The sequence below is a fragment of the Phyllostomus hastatus genome, unplaced genomic scaffold (assembly GCF_019186645.2).
Source record: "Phyllostomus hastatus isolate PE091 unplaced genomic scaffold, TTU_PhHast_1.1 phas_contig_152, whole genome shotgun sequence".
Lineage (NCBI taxonomy): Eukaryota > Metazoa > Chordata > Mammalia > Chiroptera > Phyllostomidae > Phyllostomus > Phyllostomus hastatus.
In genome coordinates, this window is record NW_025333622.1 from 14,851,108 (window position 1) to 14,873,553 (window position 22,446).

The 22,446-nt window shown below is 37.1% G+C and overlaps 1 protein-coding gene across 10 annotated transcripts in view; it reads left to right on the top strand.

Annotated features, from left to right (window-relative positions):
* The window catches only part of ERC1 (ELKS/RAB6-interacting/CAST family member 1), a 564,233-nt gene that overhangs the window by 156,825 nt on the left and 384,962 nt on the right, over positions 1 to 22,446 (top strand). For all 10 annotated transcript variants that reach the window (XM_045830450.1, XM_045830453.1, XM_045830452.1 and 7 more), the window contains one exon: positions 8,297 to 8,464. In XM_045830450.1, the coding sequence (XP_045686406.1) occupies positions 8,297 to 8,464 (168 nt within the window). The remainder of the gene's footprint in view (positions 1 to 8,296; positions 8,465 to 22,446) is intronic.

The window sequence follows — 22,446 nt, forward strand, 5'->3', positions numbered from 1 at the left end:
AGGAAAACCTTATCACTTGCTGCTACTTGTTGGTATAATGCTGCTAGATGATAGAGCAGGTGAAATTTCACATCCAGATTTTTTTCGTCTTTCCCATCAAGAGGAACCTCATGCGGCTGAATAGGGTATGATGTATATTTCAAGAGTGGAAAAATGAAAATGAAGCCTGAAATGTGTGAAGAGATATTACAAGAAAGCATCCAAAAGATCTACAACCTTGCTACAAAAAGTGTGATTTCAATACCAGCAGTATTGGCTCATCTGAGAGCTTGTTAGAAACACAAAATCTTGAGCTACTTTAGATCTATTGAATCAGTTTGTGGGTTTTTTTTTATTTTGGATTAAATTTATTTTTTATTACAATATTACTACCTATTTTATTATGTATTGAGATTTTGTATTTTACCATAACAGTGTCCCCAGTTTGAGAAGTGCTATGACATTTTTTGTCTTTTTGGCTAGGACAGTTAAATTCCAGGTGCAAATGAAGTCACTGATCAGTTATTGATCATCATTGAGTAATCATGAAGGTAAGAGAAGTTTTTGAGGCTGGCTTTGGGGAAATGCTATTTTGATTTTCAAAAAAAAGGTAAGAAAGGGTATTGCCACATCTATGCCCAATGAAATTTTTTTAAGTGCATTTTTAGAATGGAATATTGGAGGACCTTGAAGTGATTACTAAAAATCACCATTAAAACTAGGTCATCTCAGACCCATTTTATATTCTTCTTTGGGAGGAAGCCTGGAAGGTCAGGAATATACGGCAGATGTGGTAGATCTATACCTTTCAAGGCGTTGGCAAGGCAACACAGACGTGATGAGGAAATGCAAGCTGGGCAAGATGATAACTAGGTTTCTTCATAACTGTAAAATGTCTTTTCTCAAAAGATGGTGTGTAGTATATATTAACCTACGTGTAAGTGTTTGGTAGTATCTCTTATCTCTCTAACCTTGATACTTCCTTGTCAAATATTTCCATTAAGGAATTGAAGAAAACATGGGGGGTAGAGTACACAATGTGCATGTTAGTAAGAAACTCAGCATTCCAAAAGATCTATAAAGAACAAAGTAGTGGGCTTAGTGAAGCAGGATAAAATTTAAAAGGGTGACTGTAAAAACCTTTGTTTTTCTATCCCTTTCTTCATTAAAGAGGTAGCAAAACCCAAAATGAAACAAAATGATAAAGACGAAAACAAGCAAAGCAATGCCCTGGCTGGTATGGCTGGGTTGGTTGGAGTGTTGTCTCAGACTGAAAGGCTACAGGTTGTATTCCTGGTCAGGGCACATACCCAGGTTGCAGGTCCAATTTCCAGTTGGGGTGCCTATAAGAGGCAACCAGTTGTTGTTTCTCTCTTTCTCTATCCTTGCCCTCCCATCCTCTCTGTCTGTCTGTCTCTCTTTTTTTTCAAAGAGAGATGCCAAAAATAGCTTAAATAAAAGAAGCAAAACAAAAGTCTACTTAAGTAATCATAGTGGCTATTCCCTCTCCTCCCAAAACCCCACAAAACTTTATCTAATCTTAGGTTGTACTAGAAGTGTTTAGAAATAAAGATGAGATGATTAGACCACATCTAAAATACTGAGTTCTGGGTACAGTGGTTTAAGAGACATTAGCATATTTAAGAATGTTTAGACTCAAAGCATCTGACACCGTGGCATGTCAAGGAACACTTGAAGGTTAGCTTGGAAAAGAAATACTCTTTGGAGTGCATGATAGTCTGTATATATCTAAATGGTTGTTAACTGGAAGAGAATGTGGCCTGTGGGGTCAAACTTGGGCCAATGGATAAAACTACAGAAATGCTTTTTTTACGTCAAGATAAGAGATAGCTTTTTTACGATAGCCATTAAAAGCAGAGCGTGGGCATAGTCTAGAGAAGAACCATGGACCTGGTTTTTATTGGAAGTGTTAAAATACTTGAGAAACCTGCTTAAAAGGAATATTGTATGAAGAGATTCAGGTTTTAGATGAGAGATTGAGTCAGGTGACCTTAAGTGTCCTTCCAGTGCAGAAATTGTGATCCTCAGAGTTTTCACATAGAGAGGGCTTTAAAGCATATTTGATATTAATTCTAATACCTGAAGTAGGAAGTGTTACTGACGTGTTGGCTTAGAGAGGTCAAGATAGAACTGGATTGGCTGGCTCCTTTATTGGATTTGTAGAGACCAAGAGTATTGACATTTCCACTGGGGATGCATAGCTTATTACAAAATATACTTTGTGTATCCAATTTGTGTCTTTGTTTGCTATAAATTTTTAAGGGAAAGTGGGTGGAGATGATGTTGACGTTGGTTTTTTAGGTTATATAAATTTGCAGCTTTGTGGTAAACAAAGTATAATTAAACTGTGTACTGTGAAATGGTCTTTTTGATATTTTTCTGAGCTTTTCAGCTTTTTGTCATGTATGTGGCTTCAAACAGAGCTTAATGTAGTTTGTTGAAATACCCTTTTAAAAGGGTTTTTGTTTTGTTTATTTTTAAATAAATACCCACAAATAGAATTGCTGGGTCATATGGTATATCTATATTTAGCTTTTTGAGGAATCTCCACATTGTTTTCCATAGGGGCCAAACCAGTTTTCATTCCTACCAACAGTGCACAAAGGCCCCTTTTCTCACACCCTTGCCAACACTTGTTATTTGTTGACTTTTTGATAATAGCTGTTCTGACTTGTTTGAGGTGGTATCTCATTGTGGTTTTGATTTATATTTCTCTGTTGGTTAGTGACGTTGAGCATCTTTTCATTTGTCTGTTGACCGCCTATTAATATATGTCTTCTTTGGAGAAATGTTTCCCTATGTTTATTAGGGCATTATATACAGTAGCCAAGATGTGGAAGCAGCCTGGGTGTCCATTGATAGATGAGTGGATAAAGAAGATGTAAGAAATACATACATATTTATATACATGTGTATGTGTATATATACATGTGTGTGTATAAATATGTATATACACACATGCACACACACCATGGAATATTACAAAACAATAAAAAGGAATGAAATCTTGCCATTTGTGACATGGAAGAATCTAGAGGGTATTATGCTAAGTGAAATAAGTTAGGCAGAGAAAGATGAATAACATATTTCACTTGTGTGGAATCTACAACAGACAATACAAAACAAAAGCAGACTCACAGAAACAGGGACCTAAAGGACTGGTTACCAGAAGTGATGGCGGAGTGGATGAAGAGGGGAAAAGGAATACAGTCACTAACATTGTGAGAAGTTTCTGTGGTAACAGACGATTACTGGAATTAGTGGGGTGATGACATTGTAAGGTATAAGAATATTGCATCACTATATTGTACATCCAGAACTAGTATAACCAACACGAGGTTGTATACCAACTATACTTAAGTAAAAAAGTAAATTAAAAAAATGTTTGCTTGTATATGTTGTTAACCCCATGGCCCAGTGTCCTTCATTCAGCTGTCTTTCTAGATGGAAACAGTGGGAAATGTGGTGGTTGGACATTAGGCATAGTGATCTTGGGCAAGTCATTTTGTCTGGGATTTGATTTCCTCAGTTTTAAAATTTGGCGTTTAGATTTTTAAAAAAAATTTATGAAATATTGGCAAATATAGGAAAAATACAGAAAATAACATAGTAGATGCTACTCAGATTTAACTTAGATTAATGGTTGAACACGTTAGGTGATCTTTTAAAGATACTTTAAAAGGAAGTTTCTTATTCTAAACTAAATAGTCAATAGAAGATTTGGTTTAAGAAGAAAATTTTGTTAGACTCTCTCAGGTTTTCAAAACTGGTTGAGCTAGGAGTAAAGATTTGGAAGCTGTCGTGGAGGTGGTGGTTAAAGCATTAGGATTGAATTGGTTTCTGTGGAGGAAGTTGTATGAGGTGAGATGTGAAGAGGGAGAAACACAGAGGGTCCAGTGAAGAAAACTGAAAAGTTGTGGTCAGTGAATTAGGAAGGGAGTGAATCGTATTGAAAAGCCATGAGAGGAATTACAGGAAACAAGCCACTGTCTCCATGCAATAATTACTATATTAGGTAGATCTATTTATTGATGTAAAAAAACAGAAGGCAATAGTTTTATTATCAGAAGCGAGAGGCCAAAACAGCAGGGTAGACACTTTTCTATTTATGTCTATTGAAAATCTTATAGAGAAAAATCTGTTTTTGTTGAAGTTGGCATAACCTATTTGCCACAGACCTTGATGTTTGGCAAGCTGGGTGGATGCTGTTCCTTCAGCTCAGTTGATGTGAATAAACAAGGTCTTATTCCTCCTGCCAGGAATGGTGTTAGGGTGATGACTGTGTGTCCTGATAGTCTCTGATGTGCTTTCTTGAGTATATTTTTTGCGGTTTGCAAAATATGGACCTCACACAAAATTATACTATGAATTTTAGTTCACTCCAAACCAAAAAATCAGGTTAGAATTCAGAGCAATTAATCTAGTAGTAGCTAAGTGGTTTTTGTGGTTGTTCTATCTCAGATCTCTGGAGCAGTACATTTAAATTCTGTATTTCATGGAAAGCAACTAAGGGACATTTAAAGACTTTTGTTATCTGGCACTTTGAAAGGAGCATTGCAGAACTCAGTGGTAATCATGTGATCCATTTTTACTTTGCATTGGATTTTAATTCTTGCCCTGAGGTTTTCAGTGCTACATTCAGGCACTCAAACTCGAATTTTCTTGTGTAACATCTCTTGAATTCACTGGGCTTGACTTACTGTCTGCTCTTTGTCAGTGAAACACAGTTTCTATATCACTGCTAAATATTCTTTTCTGTTTACTTGTGCCTGAGGAAAACTTTAAGTAGACTGCTGTCTTGACACATGGCAAGTTGACAGTTTGTGTAGTATTCTTGGGTATCTCTCATTATCCATTCGTAAGTTTCAACAGGTAGCTTATATACATGTTTTGTTAGGTTTATACCTAAGTACTTACTTTTTTGGGAGCGATGGTAAATGGTCATTAGTTTTGAAAACTGAAGTTTAATATAGGGTCATATTTCATTTTGGCCAGTTCACAATATATCTATATTTTACTTACTTATTTTTTTTCAATTACAGTTTGTATTCAGTGTTATTTTGTATTAGTTTCAGCATAGTGTACAGCATAGTGTTTAGACAGTCAGATACTTTACAAAATGGTTCCCTTGATACTTCAAGTACTCACATGGCACTGTACATGGTTATTAACAGTATTATTGACTGTACTTCCTATACTGTACTTTACATTCCCATGACTATTTTGTGATGATCAATCTGTACTTCTTAACCCCTTCACCTTTTCCACCCAGTGCTCTAACCCCTCTCCCGTCTGGCAACCAGCAGTCTGATTTCTCTTAGATGAAATAATAAACACTAAAATGGTATCATGATGTGCAGAGGTTTCAAATATTAACATAGTTGGATTTACCAGTATTTTTTCTTTATGTTGTATCTCTTTTGTGACTTAAAAAAATCCTTTCATGCCTCAATATCTTAAAAGTATTTTCTTATATTTCCTTTTAGAAATTTTAAAGATTTGCTTCTCTTATATAAACCTTTAATTCACCCAGAATTCATTTCTGTATATCATATGAGTGAGGTAGGGACTTTTGCCCCACTCTCAGTATGGGTAGCCAGTTCTCCAGAAACAATTTACAAATAACTCTGTCTTTTTTTCACTGATTACAGTGTCATCTCTGTTTTATAGATGTGTGGATCTCTAGCTGAGTTCTGTTGCAGAGGTTTATTGCCTTATTCTTGTACCAGAACTATGCTTTCTAATTTTTCATTGAGAAAAACCTCACAGATATGTTGACATAAAATACACTGCATATATTTGAAATGTACAACTTGTTAAGTTTTGACATACACATCTGTAAAATCAATGCCACAATCAAGGTAATATTATCTGTAAAGTTTTCTTGTACGTCTTTGGGATCCTTTCTCCTGCCCCTCCCTGGAATTCTTCACTGCTCCCCTCTTTCTTCCTCATTCCCTGGCAACCCTATATATACTTTCTATTATTATAGTTAGTTTGCGTTTTCTAGAATTTTATATATGTGAAATCATACACTGTATACTTTTTGTCTAGCTCTGAGAGAGGAGTATAATTCAGACTTAGTGATTAAGATAGTAGAATCTGTAGACAGACCATTTAATCTTAAATTCCTCATCTGTCACTTATTTATAGCTCTGAGATCTTGGGCCTGCTAGGCTCACTGAGTTCTAGTTTCCCAGATAGCCATAGGAGAGTGAAATTTTCCACAGGAAGAATGCTTGAGGATAGAATTTGTGAGGATTTTTAATATACTGTATATACAGTTGGCAAGCATACAAGTGCATGACCATATACAGGAGGGTTCAGAAGTCAGAGGGTAGAATGAAAATGGTTTAATACAGAAATAAATATTTGTAAAATAAATATGACTAAAAAAAGGAGATGATGTGAGACTGTGTTTGAAAGGATTTCTCAGGCTGGGAGAAAAATAAGTGAGACCAGAATAGAGATGTATAACGTAAGGACGATAGATCAGAGGTTACTTTGTGAACAAGGAGTAGATTTAGTGGGCATGGAAGAAAGAAAAGAATTGTTTCAAAAATAAGATTATCAGAGTTTGAAAAATATGGTTAACCATGTATCATGTATTAAAGTGGAGGAATATTAGAAGTGAAAGAGTGTTTAGTAATAGGACTGGTGAAGATTTATAAGTGGGACCTAAAGTTATTGCTTCCCCATTTTCTGGCTTGATGGCATTTAAGTGGTTGGTAGAAATACAGTTTGACAGAGGGAAAGCTGGTTAATTTACATATTGTCCTTTCCAGCATAGTTGGATATGATTTGTAAGTACATAATGACTTAACTATACAGTCTCTAATGAGACTAGTCACCTAGGAGATTTTCTGTAATACTGAGCAATCAAGACCACCATACACACAGTATTGGTTCTCAAACACCTTAGTTACAATATTAGATCTTTCTTGAGAGTTTTGCTGTGCTCTAAATGTGAGTCATTACCCATATTACCTGTTTTAATTTTGTTGATTAATCCATACTCAGACACAAACAATAATATAGGACAAGTTCAAGATTAAAGATGTTTTATAGAAACATGCTTGATATCTTAGATTTGCACTCTCAGTTGGTAGCCACCAGCCACGTGCATTTATTGAGCACTCGAAATACGCCTAGTGCAGACTGAGATATGATGTACAGAGTGCACCAGACTTTGAAGACTGAGAGTGAAACAAAGACTGCAGAGTAGCTCATTAGTAGTTTTTTATATGGATTACATATTTAAAATGACAACATTGTAGATAGGTTAGATTAAATAAAATATATTATTTAAATTAATTTTGCCTGTTCCTTTTTTCCTTTCTAATGTAGCTGTTGTCACAGAATATTTAATATTTCAAATGTGGCTTTCATATATGACTCATATTCCCATTGAACAGCACTTTCTTAATATGAGAGAAATCTACCACCCTTTTTGCTGTAATCAAATGTGTAACTATTCACTGAATTATAAATTCTTAGTGGAAAAGCAAAAAACACAAAATAAATAATTTTGATATATGAGTATGCTTAATGAAATTTGCTGTGGGTGGACTTAAAAAAAGTTCTGTCATTATATATCTAGTTGTTTTACAGTTATGTCCAACAGAAGCTGTTAAACTTTTGGAATAAAGGGAACTGGATACCAGACTTCAGCTGACTAGTCTTGTGATCTGAAAGTAGACCTTTGCTTTGCCTTGTACAGATATCTAAGTGCCTTATGGGATTGTCCCAAAGCATGTCTTGTAACTAAATTGTATTATCTGATACAGAAAGTGTCGTGCTTGGTGCTGCTTATGGTTTCTTTGAAATATTAGACTTTATAAAGCAGTGTAGTATCACTTGGGAACTTAGAAACACTAATTCTTGAGCCCCAACCCTGCTGAATGAGAAACTCTGATGGCTAGGACAAGCAGTCTGTTTAAACCCTCCAAGTGATTCTCATGCACATAAAGTTTGAGAAACTTAGTGCTAGATTGTGCTACTTTTATAGAACTAGCAAAACTCAGCAGTTTCATAACAATTCTCTATTTTGTCTTTTTGATTCAGATGTATTTATCCTGCCATCATCTGATGGTAATTTAACTTATGTAAATTTTATTTTTATTATAAAAGCACTAACAAAATTTTAGGGTTAATTTCTAAATAGTAATAATTATTTTTGGAGTAGTGTTTTACTTGATTTGAATGAAACTTTGTTCTAAAAGTATCATTTAGGCAACTACGCACATGTATTTGAAGGGAATTCCATTTATCATTTGTAAAAATCTCACATTCTTAGGTGGATGCTCTTCGATTGCGTTTGGAAGAGAAGGAAACCATGCTGAACAAGAAGACAAAACAAATTCAGGATATGGCTGAGGAGAAAGGAACACAAGCTGGTGAGATACATGACCTCAAGGACATGCTGGATGTGAAGGAGCGGAAGGTGAACGTTCTTCAGAAGAAGGTAAGCTCAGGGGTTCTGTGTTCGTCTGGCATACATCTTATACATGTACCACTGAGTTATACATAAATGTTGTCAGAATGTCTTTCCATTTCTCTTTATATTTTTGTGGTCAGTACTTGAAATTGTTACTGCAGTAGGAAAATGTTTAAAACTGCTCTGCATATTCAGGTTTTTAAATTATTAAGTCAACTCCATTCATATCTTCACTAGTATTTTGCATGGAATACTGAAAAGTATTTATTTCTGAAAAGTGCCTTGTAAACTGCCAAGTTGTTTACATTGACATTCTTCTGCTTCTGTATTGGAACTGTAATGACACGCATTAGTATTGTACCTGGACTTGCGATGGTTACAACTTATCTACATGATTAACAACACTATGGTTTTGAATGGAAAATATGCTATTATAAGTAACATAGTGTACATGTGTCAAGGAAAGGAAGAATTTCTTTTTACCTTAGTTGTTATTGGAAAGAGGCTAATTTTGGAATAAATAAGAAAAGTACTAATTATTTTTTCCTTTTTTAGCTTAATTAACGCATGCCCTTCAGGTAATATAGTGGATACTGGTAGTTATTATTCATCTACATTGAGATGGTACGATAGGTTAGAAATATTTGACATTGTCCTAGTTTATTTTTAACTTCTAACAATAGCCAAGGAATAAAACTTTTTTCTAAACCTCAAGATCAGCTTTTCTTTTATGTACAGAGGACCATGTCCTGTATTTATCCTATTTTATATTAGTTTGGTTTCCATTTACTTTCTATAAGTAAACATAAAAATTTGATCACTTTAAATATCAGTTGAATATATCTTGTTAGTTGATGCTGATTTGTTTTAAATTTTTATGCACATGTGTATCTCGCCATTTTCTCCCAGCTGCTTTCTTTTGCCTACCTGTTTCTTATATATTCTTCCAGAAACAGTCTAACTGTGCTAAGAAATATTCTTTTTTATGTTTACCTGTTTTTGCTTTTTTCCAGAAACATTTTATGTATAATTTGTATAGAGCAAAAATGTTTCTTTCAACACACATGTTACCATACCTTATTGCCTGTTCCTTTGCTTTTTTTTCTGTTAATATATTTTTGGAACTCCTTCCAAGGGCTTCCCACTGCTGCTGACAGCACTGTATTGCTGTACTATGTGTTTAACAAGGTTTCTACCAGGGATATTAAGTTTGCTTAAAATTTCTGCTTTTACCTAAAGTGATGCTGCATTTAAAAAGTATTATACATATTTAGCGTAGACATATGTGGAGTATATTTATAGGTAGATTCCTTGAAGTAGAATTCTTGGGTGAAAGGACATGTATTTGTAATGTTGGTGGATTTTGCCAAGTAACAAGTATATTTGTTAGAACCCAAAAGCTGTTTGGAAGTGATACATATCTTATTTTTAACTAGGTAAACATTTTTTAAAAAGTTTTTAACTGTGACTGAAGGTTAGAAATTAGAATTAAAACTTATTGTCCTGAAATAATCATAGTTTCCAAAAATAGAATGGCAGTGCTAATACTAGCCACTTTATATCTGTAATCTTGTTTAATCCATCCATTGGTTTGGCAGTGTCTTTAGATATTGAATTGCTGTATCTCAAATCAGAGGCTGAATTTTTAGGCCATGACACATAGTAAGAAATACATTTTACATGTGGTTCAGTGGACACATTCATCTGTATCCACATGTAGTATAGATCTTTAGGGGATATAACTGAATCTTTCATGAAATATACTTTAACTTTAGGAAAATACTCAACTGTTTTTTACCATTTCTTAAAGGAATTAAAAAAATGCTAGCCCTGACCCATTAAATAATTTCAGTATTCACTAATGATACTCTTTTACATCTTGGCATCCTATCCCCCATGCTTCTGTGTTCCTATCACCAAAACAAAAAGAAATTCAAAACAAACTTCAGACATAATTTGTACAAATTTGTTTACCTTTTAAAAAGTGATATCTTCATAGTTTGATACAAGGTTGGTCTTACTTCAAAATGCAGCTTTTCCCATTACAACACTTTCCCTGTATTAGATGGCCATAAGCATTAAAGCATTTTTTTTAATTAACTTTTTAATGTATTTATTGTTTATTGAGGTGAAATTCACATATAACAGAGTAAATCATTTTAAAGTACATAGTTCAGAAGCTTTCAGTGTACTGCTGCCACTTCTATCTAGTTTCGATACTTTTTATTTTTCTTTTTAAAATTAATTTAAAAATAATTTAAAATTAGAGTTGACATTCAGTATTATATTAGTCTCAGGAGTATGACATAGCGGTTAGGTGATTCCCCCAGTAAGTCTAGTTCCCACCTGACACCACACATAGTTATCACAATATTATTGACTATATCCTGTGTTCTGTACTTCACTTCCCTGCAACTACTTTATTTGTACTTCTTAATCCTTTCACCTTTTTCACCTAGCCCCCACCGTCCCTCCATCTGACAACCACCAGTTTGTTCTTTGTATCTGTTGGTTTGTTTCTGTTTTGTTTATTTTGTTTTTTAGAGTCCACATATAAGTGAAATCATATGGTATTTTTTATTTTTCTCTCTGACTTATTTCACTAAGCATAATTCCCTCTAGGTCCATCCATGTTGTCACAAATGGTAAGATTTCATCGTTTTTAATGGCTGAGTAATACTCCATTGTATGTGTACCTCATCTTCATTATCTAGTAATCTATTGACGGACACTTAGGTTATATCCATATTTTGGCTATTGTAAATAGTGGGATGCATGTATCTTTTTGAATTAGTGTCTTGAATTTCTTTTGGATAAATACTGGAAAGTAGGATTGCTGGTTCATATGGTAGTTCTATTTTTAAATATTTTATGAACCTGCATACTGTTTCCCATAGTGGCCATATCAATTTGCAATCCTACTAATAATGAATGAAGTTTCCCTTTTCCCATATCTTTGCAGGACTTGTTGTTTGTTGATTTATTGGTGATAGGTATTTTGACAGGTGTGAGGAGGTACCTCATTGTGGTTTTCATTTGCATTTCTTTGATCATTAGTGATGTTGAGCATCTTTTCATATGTCCGTTGATCATCTCTATATTCTCTTTGGAGCAGTGTCTACTTAGATCCTCTTCCTATTTTAAAATTGGATTGCTTGTTTTTTTTGACGTTGTATATGTTTTTTATTGATTTTGGATATTCTTATCAGATGTATCAAATGTAAATACGTTCTTCCATTCAGTAGGCTGTCTTTTTGTTTTGTTGATGGTTTCCTTTGCTGTGCAAAAACTTATTAGTTTGATATAGTCCCATGTGTCTACTTTTTCTTTTATTTACTGTACCTGAGGAGATATAGCAGAAAAAATATTGCTAAGAGAGAATATCAGAGATTTTATCATCTATGTTTTCTTCTAGGAGTTTTATGGTTTTAAGTCTTAAGTCTTTAATCCGCTTTGAGTTCATTGCTGTACTGTGTGGGCAAACGTATGTTTATAGTTGTGAGTAGGAGAGTTTATTCTTGTATTATTTATTAATTTGTATTTTTCCATATGAACAACTATAAACCTACTTTGCCAATACCTCATATGGTATAAGAAGGTGGTCTAGTTTTATTTTTTTGGATGTATCCATTTTTTCCCAGCACCATTTATTGAATAGACTGTTTTTACCCCATTGTATATTCTTGCCTCCTTTGTCAAATAATTGACCTTATAAGCTTATTTTGTGGGCTTATTTCTGGGATCTTTATTCTGTTGCATTGATCTATGTGTCTTTTTTTATGCCAGTACCATGCTGTTTTGATACTATACCTTGCAGTGTAGTTTGACATCAGGTGGTGTGATTATCTTCAGCCTTGTTCTTCTCCCTCAAGATTGCTTTGGCTGTGGGGATTTTTTGTGATTCCATATAAATTTGAGGATTTTTTTCCTAGTTCTGTGAAAGATACCATTGGTATTTTAATAGGGATTTCACTGAATCTGTATATTACTTTAGATAGTAAGGACATTTTAAGGATATTGACTTTTTTCTGTCTATGAGCATGGTGTATACTTTTCATCAGTTTGAACACATCCTGCCAGTTGCTTCTGGCCTGTAAAATTTGTGTTGAGAAATTATCTGACAGTCTTATGGGAACTCCTTCGCAGGTAAATATGTTTCTTTTGGTGCTTTTTATGTTCCTTCTTTGTCTTTAACTTTTGGCATTTTAAATATGCCGTGTCTTGGTATGGGTTTCTTTGGCTTTATTTTGGTTGGCTTTCTCTGTGTTTCCTGGCTTCTTATATATTTATTTCTTTCACCAGATTAGGTAAATTTTCAGTCATTATATCTTCAAATAGGTGTTTAGTCCATTGCTCACTTGCTCTCCTTGTTCTGGTTCCCCTGTGATGTGAATGTTGGTGTGTTTGACGTTGTCCCATAGGTCCTTTAAACCTGTCCTCAGTTTTTTGAGGGGGATTCTTGTTTTGTTTTTGCTGTTCCAAATGGGTGTTTTCTGCTACTTCATCTTTCTAATTTCCCATTTGATCCTCTGCTTTTTCTTATCTGCTGTTGTTTCCATCTAATGTATTCTTCATTTTGGTTATTGTATTCTTTATTTTTGACTGGTTTCTTTTTTTTGCTTTATATAAGTGCACACTGAATTCATCTGTTTTTTTTCTAAGTTCACTGAGCATCCTTATAAACAGTATTTTAACCTTTATAAATCTAAGATTGCTTGCCTCCATTTCAGTTCTTTTCCTAGAGTTTTGTTCTGCTCTTTCATTTGAGACATGTTTCTTTGTCCCTCCATTTGGCTTCTTCCCTGTGTTTGCTTCTATTAATTAAGCAGATTTGCTGTGTCTCCCAGTGTTGGCAGAGTGGCCTTACGGTGCAGTCTTCCTGGTCACCTGAGCCGGGTTCTCCAGAGTTGTCTTTTTCACGAGTTGTGTGTGCCTTTCTGTTGTAGTTGAGCCTTGGTTGCTGTTGGCACGTCAGTAAATGGGATTGACCTGGCTGTGAGGAGTGGCCGCGACGACAGTGGACATGTTGTATGCAGTGGGGTTCACTGTAGTAGGTCCCTGGTGCTTGCTGAGTTCATCCTTTGGCTTTCTCATTTGGAACTAATTGAGTGGTGCTCTAGTTTGGTCTGAAGTCTGTCACTGGGCATGTTGGTTCTGGGGTCCCTGGGGAGGGGCTTTGGTGTAGGTTAGCTGCTGCCTATCCCCAGCCCAGGGCCACCTGGAAAGAGCTACGAAGTGATGTGTAGTTGGCAGCTGCCTGTGCTCAACTTGGAATCTCATGGAAGATACTGTGCTGTGAACTGAGGTCAGTTGACATTAGTGCCTGGCTTAGGGCTTCTTAGCAAGAGGTGTAGGGCGCACCAAAGCCAGCTGTTGCTTGTATGATATATCAAGGAAGTCCACAGTGTGGGCTGAGGCCAACCACTTGTGTGGAAGAGCCACTGAAAGAGATTTGGGCAAGTGCGAGATTGGGGTGGGGTGGAGTTTCAGGGAATCACCAGGATGGGGCAAGGGCGGTGTTAGCCATGTTAATGTAGATTCAGATTTGACTGCTGGTTGTGTATGGGGTAGAGCTCAGCAAAGGAACAGATTCTCTGTTTTGTGTATTCACAGCTGTAAACCTACTTTTGCCTACCACTGTGTTGCACAGGAAATTCAGTTCCTCCCATATGTTTCTGGTACTTTGTGAGTGGCTGTTTCTTTCCTAGAGCCCAGGGTGAGTGTGTATATATGTGAGGGAGTCTGTGTTCCAGTCCTTTAAGAGGAAGCCTGGGTCTATAGCAGCCCTCCTTCTCACCCAGACACAGTTTCCACTGATTTTTTAAAATATATTTTATTGATTATGCTATTACAGTTGTTCCATTTCCCCCCTTCATTCCCCTCCATCCTACACACTCCCTCCCACCCATATTCCCCCCTTTAGTTCATGTCCATGTGTCATAAGTTCTTTAGTTTCTACATTTCCCATACTATTCTTGCCCTCCCCCTGTCTATTTTCTACCTACCATCTGTGCTACTTATTCTTCATACCTTCCCCCCCCTCCTCCTCCCACTCCCCTATTGCTAACCCTCCATGTAATCTCCATTTCTGTGGTTCTGTTCCTGTTCTAGATGTTTGCTTAGTTTGCTTTTGTTTTAGGTGTGGTTGTTAATAACTATGAGTTTGCTGTCTTTTTACTGTTCATATTTTCTATCTTCTTTTTCTTAGATAAGTCCTTTTAACATTTCCTATAATAAGGGCTTGGTGATGATGAACTCCTTTAACTTGACCTTATCTGAGAAGCACTTTATCTGCTCTTCTATTCTAAATGAAAGCTTTGCTGGATAGAGCAATCTTGGATGTAGGTCCTTGCCTTTCATGACTTGGAATACTTCTTTCCAACCTCTTCTTGCCTGCAAGGTTCCTTTTGAGGAATCAGCTGACAGTCTGATGGGAACTCCTTTGTAGGTAGCTGTCCCCTTATCTCTTGCTGCTTCTAGAATTCTCTCCTTCATTTTAATGTTGGGTAATGTAATTATGATGTGCCTTGGTGTGTTCCTCCTTGGGTCCAACTTCTTTGGGACTCTCTGAGCTTCCTGGACTTCCTGGAAGTCTATTTCCTTTGCCAGATGGGGGAAGTTCTCCTTTATTACTTGTTCAGATAGCTTTTCCACTTGTTGCTCTTCCTCTTCTCCTTCTGGTACCCCTATAATTGGGATGTTGGAACGTTTAAAGTTGTCCTGGAGGTTCCTAAGCCCCTCCTCATTTTTTTGACTTCTTGTTTCTTCATTCTTTTCTGTTTGGTTGTTTCTCTCTTCCTTCTGGTCCACTCTGTTGATTTGAGTCCCAGTTTTCTTCCCATCACTGTTGGTTCCCTGTGCATTTTCCTTCATTTCACTTAGCATAGCCTTCATTTTTTCATCTAATTTGTGACCAAAATCAACCAATTCTGTGAGCATCCTGATCACCAGTGCTTTGAACTGTGCATCTGATAGGTTGGGTATCTCTTGGTCGCTTAAAAGTATTGGCTCTGTGACTTTAATTTGTTCTTCCTTTTGAGCCATTTTTTTTTCGGGGAGGGAGTCTGGTCGCGCCTGTTACATAGTGAGGGGCAGAGCCTTAGGTGTTCACCCTGGTGGAGCTATCCAGTTGCTGGGTTGTGATGCTGTATGTAGGGGTGGTGTCAGAGAGGGAACAGTGGCACCTGCTCTGCTCTAGGTCGGATATCAGTCCCCTCTGCTGCTTCCCACAAGCAAATTGGGTCCTTCTGGTGCTGGTTCCCAGGTGGGTGGGCTTGTGTATGTTCTAGGACCCTGTGAGTCTCTCCCAACAAAATTTCCTGTGAGGCTGGGAGTCTCTTCTGGCACCTCAACCCCCCCAGGTGTTTTCAATCAGTGCTTTTAGTCTTTATTTCCCGGCACCAGGGCCCTGGGTTGTGTGGTCTGTCTCGCTGCCCATTTTCACCTGGTTTATCTATGGGTGAATGTGTGACTGTGGACAGCCAGCTGCCTTGTGTGCCTCACTGGGTCTGCTGGTTGCCTCCCCATGCCTGCACAGGGGGTCTGCCAGCCGCCGCCTGCTCCCTGTGTGCCCGGGTCTGCCAGCCACCGCTTTTTCCTGCTGGGACCCCTCTCTGCCGGCCACCAACTCTCCCCCTCTTAACTGGTCTGGATGAGTGGTTATTGGGACTTCCGTACAGTTTAATTCTCTATCTGTTCAGGTTGTTCTTTTGTTTCTAAACTTTCGTTTTCCTTAATTTTGGTTGTGCGAGGAGGCAGTGTGTCCACCTACGCCTCCGTTTTGCTTGGAAGTCAGTTTCCACTGATTTTTACAGGCAGGTATTGTGGGGACTCTTCCCGTACTGGTAGTCAGATCTGGGGTACCCCATATGGGGCTGGGACCCGTCACTCCTCAGGGGGTAACTCCTCAGCCAGGAGATCCTTTCTAATTCCTAACTACCACATGTGGGTGTGGGATCAGCTTGTTTTGTGTCTTCACCCCTCTGCCAGTCTCCACATGACTTCTTTTTTATATCCTTGGTTAATTGTTCTGTTTAGCTAGTCTTCAGGTGGTTTTCAAGGTGGTTGTTCTCTAATTTAGATGTAATTTTGATGTCATGGGAGAAGGCATGCACCTACTTCACCATCTTTTTAAAAAAAATATTTTATTTATATATTTTTAAAAAGAGGGGAAGGGAGGGAGAATGAGAAGGAGAGGAACATAGATGTGAGAGAGGAACATTGAATGGTTACCTCTCATATGTGTCCTGACTGGGGACCCCACCCGCCACTCTGGTGTGCGTCCTGACTGGGAATTGAATTGACGACTGTTTTATGGGACGATTCTCAATCAACTGAGGCACACAGGCAAGGGCTGTACTCTGCCAATTTCACCAGAACTTGGTGTTAAAGCTTCTTGACACTCGAACATACAAATGTTGTGTTATTCTTTGGCCTCTGTCTTTTGCAGGAGGCAGTGAAAGGCCTGTATGTTTGCTCTTTCTAGTATGCTACACGGCCTCACTGATTTGTCATTTCACATGCTCTGATTTGTCTTCATATAGTTATTAAATAGGTATAACACAGCTACTTTCAAAACTGGTGTAGGTTATTACTGATTTTCTTTAGATATTTACCTCTGTGCCTGCCATTTTTAGTTTTTAGAGACTTTATGTTCTGTCCACGTATTTTGTCATATAAACTGCTGTACTGAGATGAGCAGAATCAACATTTCTGATGTATTTTTTGGACCATTGTTTGGGGATTAAATAGAAGTAGCCTATATTTCTAGATTCACATAAAATCAAAGGAACAGTGATTGTAGAGACAGTTTATGGTTCTCAAAAGAGCTCTAATTATTTACATTATGGCTTTCTTTTCTTGAGCTGCAGATATACACTTGCTCCAGGATACTATTAGCAAACTTGATTTTCATGTGGTTGGCAAACAAGGGAAAGTGGTTGAGTGTGGTGCTTCTTACAGAGCCTGGGGTTGTTGGAGTAGGGTGAGCTGTGGTGAATTGGGCTGTGGTGATGCGATGGTGGCTCCAGGAGGTCATGCAGAAGACCACGTGTAACATGGACAGGATGGAGAAGACAAACACATGTGGAGTGGTTAGTGTGGAAGATTTGGCAGAAGAGCAGCAGGGTGGACATGCAGATGAAGACGGCCCAAACAATGGTGACCATGGGGGACAATTTCTGGCATTTATTGTACTACCTGGCATTGGTCATGGCTCAGTACTTGTTTAGAGCAGTGATGCAGCGATGCAGGTTGAGGGCCATGCAGCACATAGATGCCAGAACACAGTTAGATGTCAGATAGGATTTGACCAAATTTCTAGGCGTGGATACTGCTGGTATATATGATGCTGACGGATGTGACCAAGATGAAACTCAAGAGGTTGCTTATGGCCAGAGAGGCAATGAGATAATTGGCTGGAGTGTGGAACTTCCTGGTAAGGAAGATGGCGGTAAGCCCAAAGGCATTGGGGAAGACCATGGTCAGTGTGGTTATCCAAAGAACCCCTGCAAGAGAGATCCTAAGGTTCCGGATCACAAGCTTCTGGGGCTCTGAGCATTCAGGATCTGTTGCAGGCCTCCAGGTAAAGGCCTTCCACTGACTGGTTTGGTGGGGGAATTCTAGATGGCTTTGTTTACCACACTCATAGCTACTTTTTTCACAGTTGTCTTTCCCAAAGAGTGCGGTCATCCTCCATTTCACACTGGTGGGGGCCATATATATCATATAACAGACCAAGAGATGCTCCGACTTGACTAGGGAAAAAGCATCAAGGAGACTCTCAGGAAGGTTTTTCTTAAATCAGATGAATCCTGAGATTTGTCAGTATTCTGGAATGCTATAAGCACGTGCTGAATTTGTTTGATAGTTATCAGGTTGTCACAGCCATGTGAATAAATCTCTGTAAATTCTTGCTTTTGACATTTTGGCTCTTTCCAAAGCTTGAGACTCTTATTTTTTGATGATATATTCAGAATTGCCCTATTCCATTCTGAGAAGAATCTGGATTTCAGGTTGCCTTCTGTGAGCTTCTAATACTAGAGTACCTGTTGATTCAGAGAAGCAGTTCAGTCAACAGCTCACACTGTTTCTCAGATTAATCTCAACACACAGTTAGATGTTTATTTTGGTTCCTTTCCACTGGCCATTTTTGATCCCCAAAAGATAAAAATTCCAGTTACCATGCCTTGAAGAATGCCTGAGCTTGGATAAGGGATCCAAAATATGGATTAGTGTGAGTTTACCAAGAGCAGCGTTTGTTCAGAAGTTCCTTCTCCGGCCGAGCTAGTGGCTGTGGTGTTGAACTTACCCTTCTGGATCCTACTTCTTACCTCCTGTTTCTGTCTAGCCTCAACTAGGATTTCCAGCTAAACTCCTCTGGGATCTTTTCTCATCTGTACCTTTGAGGTCTCCCATATTGCTTTGCTATTAAATTAATAGATTTTATTTGTACAACAGTTTTCAGGTTTTAGAGAAATAGAACACAAAGTACAGACAGTTTTCATATACCATATTTTGCTGTGCATAATATGCTCCCATGTTTTAGTAACACCCATATGCACATCCATATAATGCACATATAATAACCAAATAACACCCATATAATGCACATCCTTATTTTTCCCTAAAAAATTAGGGCAAAAAGTGTGTATTATATATGGCAAAATATGACAGTCCCTCCTTTCTGACCACAGTTTTCCCTATTATGTATTGTTAACATCTTGTATTGTTGTGGTACATTTGTTAAAATTAATGAACCAATATTGGTATAGTATTATTTAAAAAAAAGTATACACTTTTAAAAACATCGTATTTATTTACTTTGAGAGAGAGAGGAAGGGAAAGAGAAAAAGAGGGAGAGAAACATTAGTGTGTGAGACATATATTGATCAGTTTGCCTCTCATATGCCTCCAAATGTGGACCTGGCTTGCAACCCAGGTATGTGCCCTGACTGGGAATTAAACTGGCAACCTTTCAGTTCACAATCTAACACTCAATCCACTGAACCACACCAGCCAGGGCTTGATACATTATTATTAAAGCCGATAGTTTACATTAGGTTTCAGCCTTTATGTTGTATATTCTGTGTTTTTTGCTGAATGTACAGGGTGGGGCAGAAGTAAGGGAATAGTTGTGCATTCATAAAACAGAGTTTGTTCTTACATTATTATTTATTAATTATTGTATTATTTTCCGTACAAACAACTGTAAAGTTACCTTTGCCCCACCCCACATAATGACATGGATCCACCATTATAGTACAGTTTTACTGGATTAAAATCTCCTGTGCTCCACCTATTCATATTTTTCTACTCCTGGCTTTCACTGATCTTTTTACTGTCTCTATAGTTCTGCCTTTACCAGAATGTCATGTGGTTGGAATTACACAGTATGTATCTGTTTTAAGACTAGCTTCTTTTACTTACTATATGCATTTAAAATTCCTCCATTTTATTTTGTGGCTTGATAGCTCCCTTTTTATCTCTGAGTAATATTTCATTGTCTGGATGTACCATGGTTTGTTTATATAATTAACTGAAGAAAGGCATCTTTTTTTTTTCCAGTTTTTATTTATTATGAATGAAGCTGCTGTACATGTTCACATGCAGGATTTTGTGTGGACATAAGCTTTCAATTCCTTTGGAATACGACAGCTGGATATATGTTTAGCTTGTAAGAAACTGTCGCTATATTGCTTCTTAACTGGGGGATTTGAAACACTTAGCTCTGCAAAACATGTTATATAACTTGAGTTTTGGCTTGCTTTCAAATTTTGTGTTATTCCTGCTGTAGACTGTTGCTATAACTTTGCTACTGACTTTCGATATGCCAGCAGTTATTTTTACTAGAAAAAATAATCCTCAACTTTCTTTGGGAGAGAGAGTTGTACCACTATTCTAAAACTTTGGCCTCTATATTAGTTTTTGAATTATTTCTTCTAGTTCTGTGAAATATGTCATTGGAATATTGATTGTAATTGCATTGAATCAATAGATTGATTTGGCCTGTGATTTCTTTGGCCTGTATGGACATTTTAATGATGTTAATTCTTCCTATCCATGACCACACTATGTGCATCCACTTACTTGTATCTTCTTCAGTTTCCCTCTTTGGTGTCTTATAATTTTCTGAGTACAGCTCCTTTACATCCTTGGTTAGGTTTATTCCTAGGTATTTTATTCTTTTTGAAGCAATTGTGAAAGGGATTGTTTTCTTAATTTTCCTTTCTGTTAGTTCATTATTGGCATATAAAAATGTAACTGATTTTTTATTATTAATTTTGTATCCTGCTACTTTGCTGAGTTCATTTATCAGTTCTAGTAGTTTCTTGGTGGAATCTTTGGGGTTCTCTATGTAGTGTCATGTCATCTACAAATAAACACAGTTTTACTTCTTCCTTTCCAATTTGGATCCCTTTAATATTGTCTCCTTATCTGATTGCCATGGCTAGGAGTTCCAGTACTATGGTGAACAAAAGAGGTGAAAGCGGACATGCGTGTCTTCTTCCTGGTCTTAAGGGAAAAGTGTGTAGTTTTTGCCCATTGAGTATGATGCTGGCAGTGGGTTTCTTGGACATGGCCTTTATTATGTGTAGGTGTTGTGCCTCTATTCCCACTTTGCTGAGAATTTTATCATAAATGGGTCCTGAATTTTATCAAATGCTTTTTCTGCATGTGTTGATATGATCATGTGGTTTTTATCCTTCATTTTGTTTATGTTTTGAATCACATTTATTGACTTGTGAATATTGTGTAATCCTTGTATTCCTGGAATAAATCCCACTTGATCATAGTGTATGATCTTGTTGATGCATTGCTGTATTTGGTTTGCTAATATGTTGTTGAAGATTTTAGCATCTGTATTCATCAGGAATATTGGCCTATAATTTTATTTCTTTGTAGTGTCTTTATCTGGTTTTGGAATTAGGATAATGCTGACCTTGTAAAATGAGCTTGGGAGCCATCCCTCTTCTTGAATTTTATGAAACAGTTTGAGAAGGAGAGGTGTTAGTTCTTGGAATGTTTGGTAAAATTCATCTGTGAAGCCATCTGGTCCAGGGCTTTTGTTTGTTGAGAGTTTTTTGATTACTACTTCAATTTCACTAGGTGTAATCTCTGTATTCAGATTCTCATATTCTTCCTAATTCAGTTATGAAAGATTGTATGTTTCTATGTTTAACATTTGTTTAAAATTTTTTATTTTTTAAATTATATTTTATTGATTATGCTATTATAGTTGTCCCAATTTTTCCTTCTTTAACTCCTCCACCAAGCATACCACACACTCCCTTAGAGACATCTGCACACAATTGTTCATGCCCATGGGTCATGCATATAAATTCTTTGGTGACTCTTATTTCCTGTACTGTACTTCACATCCCCATGGCTATTCTATAACTACGTATTTGTACCTCTTTTTTAAAAAAAATTAATTAATTTATTGTTAAAGAGAGGGGAAGGGAAGGAGAAAAAGAAGGAGAAAAACATCAGTGTGTGGTTGCCTCTTGTGTGCCCCCTACTTGGGACATGACCTCACCCACAACCCAGGCATGTGCCCTGACTGGGAATGTAACTAGTAATCCTTTGGTTCGCAGGCCGTTGCTCAAATCCACTGAGCCACAACCGCCAGGGCCATTTGTACTTCTTAATCCCCTCACCTCTTCACCCATTCCCTCACACCCCTTCCATCTGGCAACCATCAAAATGCTCTCTGTATCCATGATTCTGGGTCTCCTTCTTGTTTGCTTAGTTTGTTTATTGAGATTCAGTTGTTGATAGATATGTATTTATTGGTTTTTTATTCTTAGTTTTGATATTCTTTCTCATTTTAAATAAGTCTCTGTAGCATTTCATTTTTTAAAAATATATTTATTGATTACGCTGCTACAGTTGCTGCATTTCCCCTTTTTATTTCCCTCCACCCTACATATTCCCTCCCACTGACATTCCCCCCTCCCCTTAGTTCATGTCCATCGGTCATACATATAAGTTCTTTGGCTTCTACATTT